General features: G+C 38.4%; 1 protein-coding gene across 1 annotated transcript; it reads left to right on the top strand.

Annotated features, from left to right (window-relative positions):
* Positions 1 to 730: 730 nt before the first annotated feature.
* On the top strand, positions 731 to 7,764 carry ARPP19 (cAMP-regulated phosphoprotein, 19kDa). Its single transcript, XM_008945404.1, has 2 exons — positions 731 to 853; positions 4,270 to 7,764. The coding sequence occupies exons 1-2, from the start codon at positions 734 to 736 to the stop codon at positions 4,438 to 4,440; spliced, it is 291 nt and encodes a 96-aa protein (XP_008943652.1). The 5' UTR covers positions 731 to 733; the 3' UTR covers positions 4,441 to 7,764.
* Positions 7,765 to 9,404: the final 1,640 nt, after the last annotated feature.

Below are 9,404 nucleotides of genomic sequence, written 5' to 3'. Positions count from 1 at the left end.
GAAAGGCTGGATGTACAAATTCCAGTTTTTGACAAATGAGTATCTTCAAATGATTATTTTGAGCATCGATACTTTACAGTACACTCAGAAAATACACATTTTATTTTACACAAATGCTCAATCCAACTGTCTTCATCCTCATAATTTCAGGATTACTAGAGGCATGTATAGAGAAATATAGTGCTGTTGCTATTAATATGACAGCAGGCATATTTTTGAGCTACTTTGACACTGTTTCACAGTGAATATCAAGGCATTAGGGCAGCCATACAATCTAGATTGTGGCAATGCAGGTGCTAGTCTGTCTGTAACTTCATGATCGAACAGGGACAGCTGAAAAACAGTCTTGTGGCTCTTGTCCAGCTTTCAATGCTTGTTTGTTCTTAATGGAACTCTTATTTTAAACAAAAATGTTGGTTTTGGTTTTGTGTATGTGTTGGTTTTTTTTCCCAAAATTGAATAATTTAATTCTAGTATAGACTACTTCTATGTGAAAGAGAAATGTGTTGATTAGATTGAAAGACATCTCCAGGAAAGGTATTGAAGATGAGAGGCTGAACTCCTACAGTCACTGTCAGCATTCAAGAGAGAATATATGAAAAAGTCTGTTAAAATAATTGAGATCTTCACTTAGGAGCAGCGGTTGGCATGCTGGTGAATTCCCTGCAAATATAGTATGCATAAATTGTTTATTATTGTGTATTTCATGTACAGTATCTCTGTCTTTCAGGAAATGGAGGATAAGGTGATCAGCCCAGAAAAAGTTGAAGAAGCGAAATTGAAAGCACGATATCCTCATCTGGGCCAGAAGCCAGGAGGCTCAGACTTCTTGAGGAAGAGGCTTCAAAAAGGAGTGAGTTTGTTATCGTATGGACAAGAAATTCAGAAATTCCTGTATTTGTGTTTTGTTTGTTGGTTTTTTTTTTCCCTACTCCGTGGGCTTTTGCATGAGTAAGAATGCTAAGAAATTTACACTTTGTTTGTGAAAGCACAAGGAACAGAAATTTGTTTCCTCAAAACAAACACCAAATTGGCAGGACAGCTGCTTACAGCAGAGTGGCTCAACTGCACTTTTTAGAAAAAATTAAACACAGAATCTGTCTCAGTGCTGCTGTGATAGATTTCATAAAAACACATCATAGTAAACGGGAAGGGTCAGAACCTCATCCCTGTTTTGTACTGATCTTGCCCATTCTTATGTCCTCAAAACATACATCCATGGTTATTACCCACGTTTAGCCCAGGAAGGCTCAGTGTGCCCTGTGGCACCAGGCGCCGTCTGACGCCAGCGGCGCGAGGGCGGCAGCAGAATTCCCAGTGTGCACCCTAACCAAAAAGCAATGAGAGAAGAATGAAGAGCGAGTTGGTATCTCAGTATTGGTTCACATGTCACCAGCGTCTCTTATTTTCTTAGTTATTCAACTGGGTTTTTTCATTTAATTATTCATAAAGTGATTACGTAATGCCTTTCAGGCATTCTAGAGCTCTGTTTTTGGAATAATCCTAGTATATCACAGCTTCTGATGGTGCTGTCACACTTTTTTTTTTTTTTTTCCCCTGCTATTGTCTAGGCCTTCTGAGTGCACACAATGATTCCAAGTATAAATCCTTCCCAAACCAGCTGTTGGAGTTCAGTGCTGATTTAATTCTGTGCTATCTGGTAACATCTCCTGGGAATTCTTACCATTGGCAGGTTTCTTTGGATAAGCTTTCTCTCATAAGTTGGAGTCTATACAGCGTGATGAATGACTGCTTGGAATGGGCAGGTGGTAGATTAGGTGGCTCCTTTTGTGAGTTATACTGTTGTGTGGTCAAAGGCAGCCTAAATGAGATTTCAGTGGGTTTGGTGTATGCGTAGACACGAAGGAAGGGAGAAGGTAAGTGGGTGTTGTGATAATTCAGGAGAGCAGACCAGCATCCACTCACTAAGGATTCATGGCCATAAAGGAATGATGGCTGCTTGCACTCACAGTGCAAACGTGAGGCAAACTCACCACTAACAATAACAATCTGTGCAGTGTCTTCATCTTGATTATAGCACTATTTCATGCAAAGGCCTTTGCAGCCTGTATTTTCAAATTTGAGCAGAGGTAGAGCAACGAGCATCTGAATGGCTGCTACGGTGAAGGATGGCATAAAGTTGTGGATTCCAATTTGTAATCTGCCTTCTTCAGTTTTCTGTTTCTGATGCGTGGGTAATAACTTTCATCCATTTTAGTTCTTAATATTTTTGTTAATGTGCTCAGTGTCTTAAATGAGGAAGCATCTTTATTTGATATAGATGCCTGATATACTTCAGGCTGCCTGGACTGCTGAAGTTTAAAATAGTGAGGATAATGAGTGTTCTTTCAGAGAGTGTTTATGACATGAGGACACCTGGACAGACATAGGCAGTTTGAAAGGGATGTTGAAATACAGGCCATCTATGAGGAGCCGGAGTAAATCAGAGGAAAATAAAGGAATAAGGTAAAGGAAGAAATGGCATGATATTCTAATGCATGAAAGATGGTAGGTGTTCTTAGATATTCTTCTAAATGTATGTAGTCAACTGTAGCCCAGATTTGCTTCTATTTGGCAGCTTGGACACGTTCTGCCCATTGACATTTTCTCTTCAGAGATGTTTGCTTTGGGTGCACGCACCGTTGTTAGGGCACTTTCTCCAGAGTAAGAGTACAAGGAGAGAACCTTGCCACACCATGCTTCTGTAGAAGGATTCTATTTGGTGTCTGCCAAGAGCAGTAACACATCAGAAGACTGAACAATTCTGTTATTACTCCGATGCTGTTTGAGCGTTTCTTTTGGTTGCTTCAGTTTTGAAGGGCAAAATACGAAACACTTTTTCCAGGTCAGATCATGTTATAACTTGAGGTCTACTCTGCAGATGCAGTGCTAGAACATTGTGGTGTATATAGGGATTACACCACCAAAAGGATTGAGTTGGGAAGGTTTATGAGTAAGTGTGTGGCTCAGATGTTGTGCTGACTGCATGGGAAGAACAGATTTGGTAACTTTAGGGGCCTGGCAGGGAACATGTAAAGCCTTCTTCCAGAGGCTTTGCAAAAAAGAGCCTCCCCCCTCCTCCCTTAGGTAAAGACCTGTTAAGTCAGATGTTCAAATTACTTCTCTCTAACAACTGCTGCTACTGAACATTTTGCAGCTGGTTAGAACTAACACAAAATAAAGAGCATGGTAGTAACAGGCTGTCTGGAAGCACCTAAACATAGCAGGTAGTGGTAGCTGTTGTTCAACCGACTGAGGAATAGGACTGTATAAAGCTAACAAGGGAGTGTTCTCTTTAGAGTTGATTTGACTGTAAGCAGCAGTTGCCAGTGTGAATCTTTTTACTGAATCTAATTTTTTTGGCTTCCTGTGACAATCTTTTCAAATTGTTGGGTTACAAGTGCCTTATCAGTACACCATATAGTAAAATGTAAACAAAGTACAACTTTTCCTGCAGAACATGTCAATGAGCAGTTTGAAGACTTGACACAGACCTTGGATGAAATTCCATGCCTCATCTTACCATGATGCAGATGAATTACAACAGTCATTTGGTTTTAATATCTATAGATAACTTAATATATTGAGGAATCTGACAATAAAAAAAGAGCTGTTGAAGGTAATGGTAATAACAATTTGCTGAAATATTAAGGAACACTGTTCTAGGTATTAAAATGGTATACTCACTTTTGTATTCAGAAGAGCCTTGGAATATGGAATAAGAGTTTCCTTCACACAGTGCTTTCCAGAAGGACCGCACAGTAGATTTGACTCAGCTAAATAATTGGTTTGGGAACTTCAGGGATTACAGCTTCACTGTTTTAATGTATGCAGATAAGAGGTTTTCTTCTGAGCATGCAGTTTCGTGCTGCTTTGATCTTCTGGTATGATAGAGCAGACTCTGTTCTCCAGGTTTAGTTCATGCGTTGTTTGGTTATTCTGTGTAGCAGAACTTGTTCACTGCAACAAAATTTACAAACCCCAAGGTTTTACTTGAGGGAGACCAGAGCTCTTAGGAGAAACAGGGCAAAAATAATGTTCAAGTATGGTGTGAGTTTAATGGTATGTATAGAACCTTAACTGTATACTTGCCTGTGAAGAGTTTACCTCTGTGCACTTAATGTATGAGATTATTTTTTAGAACAAAAATTGTCATAGAGCTTTCTTGCCAAATAGGAAAGATTTTATACTGGTCTTAAAACTTAGATAATTCAGTGTATGCAGTTGATAAGATTGCAGGCTTTTAAATATGTGTGTTTTGTCTTCTAGCAAAAATACTTTGATTCTGGTGATTACAACATGGCTAAAGCAAAGATGAAGAATAAGCAACTGCCTACTGCAGCTCCTGACAAGACAGAAGTCACTGGTGACCATATTCCTACTCCACAGGATCTCCCACAGCGGAAACCGTCTCTCGTTGCTAGCAAGCTGGCTGGCTGACGAGAAGAGCTGAACTGCATGATTATTCTCATTCCTGTTATTTCTCCTTAATAGTTATTTCTCACCCTCACATCCCCTTTTTTCTTTCTTACACTAAATCATGAGACTGACAGCTTTGCAGGTAGCGATAGCATGTGCTGCTATTGTAAGGGAGTACTGTTAAGAGTTAAAACGTGTAGTATTTGGACTAGTTGAGAACAATGCACTGATTAAAAAGGACAAGTTTGGTTAGAGCAATGTAATCTACTTGAAAATGTACATATTGCCCATTTCCTAGTGTAGGACTGGTTCCAGCAAGTGACATCGCAAGTTTTACAACTTCCAATGTTTCTGCTTTTGTTACTTCATCTTAATTACAGCATATTTGTATTTAATATAACCTCCAGTTGTGTTGGGTTTTTCTTCTGTGTTTGAATTTGTTGTCTAAAATTAGAGGTTTAGACCACAAGTTGCTAGATGGTAAAGCATGTATAAAAAACAAAGACAGGGCTCTGATTGAATTTTGTTTCTGCTTTTGAACTTGAACGGCCTTAAACCTGTTTCAGCTTTAACAATAGAGTTTTTACTCGGGCAATATTTGCCCATTCTGGTGTAACTCTTGTGAATCTAGTGCTTATTGACAACTGCCTGTTGAAGCTGGTATTTTTTTCAGTTCCATAGCTTAGGACACACTTTTGTTGAAGATGTGAACGAAGTGTGCATGTGCATAGACTGTTGAATTCACTTTTGTGCCATTTTTGTAAATACAATAGTTTTGCACAACCTTTTGCAAACGTCTATTAGTTTTACATTTTAAAAAGCAGATAATGTGCCAATCAAAGCACAAGTGATTCTGTATCTTTCAAAATCTTGTCCTGAAACGAAGAGCCCTAGAATCTTGCTACCGAAAGTAAAAATTGTGTACCTGAAATTTGTGAAACGTTCACATTTACACTTCACTCAGCCTTATGCTTTTGTGGTTATCTAGTTTGTTTTGCAGCAATGTCCCGCGTTCAGATCAAAATCTGGAATTTGTACCTGTGTTTGGAGGCAAGTGCCCTTTCAGTTCAGCAGCTCTTTAAGCTTTTAAAGCTGAAATGCTCTGTCTGATCACATGGAAGATAGATAAATATGCTGTCCTAGAGAGTTTCCTGTGTGGCAAACACCAAATCTGGGCTTGCTGAAGTTTGATACACAGTTGTCTTTGGGGTCTTTTAGGCTTCTGGAAGTAGAAGGGTATGATTTTTTTTTTTTTCCTTGGACTCCTAAAGCAGTAGTAAACTATGTCCTTTTCTCCTTGTTCTACAGCAGCCCCTCACTAGCTTTGGGGAAACAAAGAACTGGAAGTGGTATTTATGCAGTGACCTACTGAGAAATAGGTGACTCTTATGTCAGAAAATAGGGATGAACTTCTGGTCATCTTTATGATGCAGGTTGTAAGTACTAGATTGACAAAATACATAGTTGATATTAGACAGGTAACATGCATTTAAAAACGTTTTTGTTCAAAGTCAGAATATTACAAGTGCAGTATGATCCATAATGAAAATTGGCTGCATATAGATTCTTTGGGATTATAAGAAAATCTTTTAGAAGATCAGTTTACTGAATACCCTTTTCTTTGACGAAGCAGTTCTGAAACAGCCTAATAAAAATAAAGAACCAATGTGGGTGTTTTAAGAAAGAGACACTCTTAAAGGTGCATGTTTTTAGAAGGATGTGCTTTATGGTGACATACTCAGAAAGGTCTTGCAGAATAAAGGACTGCTAGTCAAAAAGAACGCTGGCCCATATTTTCTGCAATGCTGTTTTGTAAAGGTAAATGTAAGAATATGGTTAAAAGAAAATGAATAATTTTAAATTTAGTCCTGTTCTGATCAGAACATGAGCAAAGTATATTGGTGTCTTCAGAGAAGTCATTCCAGATAATTTTGAAACTGCTAACCTGATTCTAGTCCGTATAGCCCTCTTCTAGTAATTAAATGGGCTCTGTCAAGCCTGTCCTTATTCCTTATCCTCCACTAATGTTATAAAGGATTTGTGATTTTTGCAGAACAGGTTGATGAAATGGACCTACTTCTTCAAGAGAGAAATTAGGCTGGGAGAATAACAAGGAAGCAGGATATATTGAAGCAAACTGCTTTTTATAGATGTTTGTCCTTTTGTGAAAATCCTTCTTTATTTTTGTATGCATAAATGAAATTGAAACTTAATGACAGGACTGGGCCTGAAACAAATTTTGAACAATTTAAGGTGACTTGCTGTGTATTGTCTGGTGAGACTATTGTTCAGCTCACATAAGGTGTGCTGTCTTGATGTTTGGGAAGGTTTTAAAAAATAAGCCATTTAAATTTAAACATTCCACTCCCTTAGCTACAACTCAGCTTGTCCTGCTGGATGGACAACAGAAGCTCTTCCGATCTTCACTCTATTGACCTGCAATTCTTAAGATTACTACAAATTCAGCTCTGAATATATAATCCATGTGTATATTTGAAGTACTGTAATACTAACTAGGTCAATGACTGATTATGAGCCTTCACATCTGACAGACCTCAGCAGCAGGCACAGCTTTTTTTTGAATCTATATACTGCATAAATTCTAAGTCCAGTAATCACTTAACAGTAAATCAAACATAACTGCAGATCGATGCTTACTTTCAGCTTACTCCAGCAAGATAACTCAGCTATCCAAACTTATGTACATAATGTATGATATGAGTTTTACCATTTGATAATTGCCTTTTTCAAAGAAAACCTGTCCACACCGTAGACTGGCAGTCCCTTTCATATCTTACCTTTAAAGATAGACAGTGTTTAGTTACTAGGATATAGTACTCAATAGGCTTATAAAAGCATATAGCACCAACATTTTATTTGAGATAGTTAAGTGGATTAATTACAACTTCACAGATATGTCCCCAAATCTGTTGCACCAAAGGCTTCCCTCTCATTGTTCTTGATGTAGTAGGACAGTGTTTGTGTAAAGGCCACAGGAGTACATTTTGTTGGACATATTTACACCCAGTCGAGATGTTAAGGTGATAAAAATGTCAATTGTTCTTTACAAACTTACACATTGTATAGTATACAGAATAAATTGATCTACTTAGTTTTTATTGCAATGTGGAGGTTTGTCTCGTCTTTACTGTGGTTTCCTAAAAGATACTTCGGTATTCTCTATGGAGCATTTCTAAAACCTAAAATCTTGCTACTCTGTATCATTAAAAATATGACTGGGCTTTTGTTTCTAGTACGTTAGACTACAGAATTACTTTAATGTAATCACATTTATATATATTTCAGTGCTTATTTTTCTAATAAGGCAATTAAAGCTTATTGTTTGAAAACTCCGTAACAGATGGTTGTTTTGGTCCCTTGCACTGAGTGAAAGGGGATATCTGGGAATTAATTTGGCATATAGAAGTTTGCATTGCTATAGACTATTGGCCTGAATAGTGCAACCTTCCCAAGAAATAAAGATGCAGAAAAAAGTCTGAATTATTTCATATTCAGACTGTGACATGTCTGATCTTTGTGCAGCTTCAAGATGCATGTGGTTTATTTACACAGCTAAATCAAGGTCATAGTAACACCCTCTGTACTCTGCATCTCCAACAGACTGAGGAGAAAAGTGTCCCATCTAATTAGCATCATTCAGATGCCATGCTGAGGCAGTGCCAGGGCTGCACTAGTGCTGCCATTAATAACCTAAAGTAGCTCACCTGAATCTCTGCATGGGCAGTGGCATCAATCTCCAGGCAAAGACAAACCATTTAAACACAGGCTTATTGCCCAAATCTGTTTCTAATTGGAGCTGGGGCAGGTAAACTTGCACAGACCTGCACTCAGAGGATCTTTGCACTTGGTGGCTGTGCTCGTGGAATGTGACCACACTATTTAGGAGGGAGGCAAGGTTGCAGTAAGTTGTTTATCTGAGGGCTGGGGGGCTTTCTATGAGCTTGGGCAGGGCAGACTAGGGGAGCATGCAGGCAGGGTGAATGCTGTTGTTTGCTTACTTTCTTAAAGTGGAGTGGGGCTGTGAATGTCTGGTTTGATTATTCCTTCTTTAGCACAAGCAAGCTCCACCCTCTTTCAGATGCACATCTTTAGCTTTTTCATCCCAATTTCTGGCATCTATAGATGCAGAGTAACTTGAAATCTGAACACTTCCGTGCTTATTCAAAGCATTTATTTACATTAAATATTTATCTTGAAAATGTTTCTGGAGTGCTACCACACACAGACAGCCTTGAGCTCAAGTAAAGTGCTTGAGAAAGCTTTAGGGATGGGTGACTGAATTGTCCTGTCTTTCTCAGGCAATACATCTTTGTTATAACAAGGATGCTGCTTGATGTATGTTTGTGACAAATATTCATGGATATATATATAGCAGGCACAGAAGTCTGGTTACTTATGGCTTTGGAAAATACTGAGACAGCCTCCATGGGTTTCAGATATATGTTTATTTGGCTTAAAATGGGAAGGTTAAGTAAATTTGACAATTTTTTTAGAATAATCAAATAGCTGTCATTGACACTCCTGGTACAGGGAGTCTCCACAGAGACTGGATTCAACCTCTGCTGGTACTTCTGGCTGTGCTAGTAAGGTACGGATGTTTCCTTACTGAATTTGAGGGAAAAAAAAAAAAGAGGTAAGAGTCTTCCTTGAGAAACAGGATTTGGATTTTTTAAATGCATGGCATTGAAATATATGGCTGAAATTATAAGGATGCTTAAATGAAGGAATGGGAGCTGTAGGTTCTTCTGAACTTCAGGTCTGTTCTCAGGTGATGGTTTTTACAATGATGAAAAAAAAAATGGCTAGTGCATCAAAAAGAAAATACATCTGGGATTTTCCAGAGACAAGAAATCTTCCTAGCATAGGCATAGGTGCATCAGGGCAAGCTTTCTGCAGGGGAACTCCATCATGTAGACTTTGTCTTGTCTTTTCTCCAAGGCCAAAAAAATCTGGAAGTAAATCCC

This window comes from Merops nubicus, unplaced genomic scaffold (genome assembly GCF_000691845.1).
Source record: "Merops nubicus isolate BGI_N331 unplaced genomic scaffold, ASM69184v1 scaffold44968, whole genome shotgun sequence".
Classification (NCBI taxonomy): domain Eukaryota; kingdom Metazoa; phylum Chordata; class Aves; order Coraciiformes; family Meropidae; genus Merops; species Merops nubicus.
The sequence above is the reverse complement of the archived record's forward strand: the minus strand, read 5'-3'. Positions and strand labels throughout refer to the sequence as shown.

Excerpts from the sequence above, each read along its gene's own strand:
- ARPP19 (XM_008945404.1), top strand. The coding sequence starts at position 734 with ATGGAGGATAAGGTGATCAGCCCAGAAAAAGTTGAAGAAGCGAAATTG. Across the intron at positions 854-4,269 it reads GGAAGAGGCTTCAAAAAGGA|CAAAAATACTTTGATTCTGG; the intron begins GTGAGTTTGTTA and ends TTTGTCTTCTAG.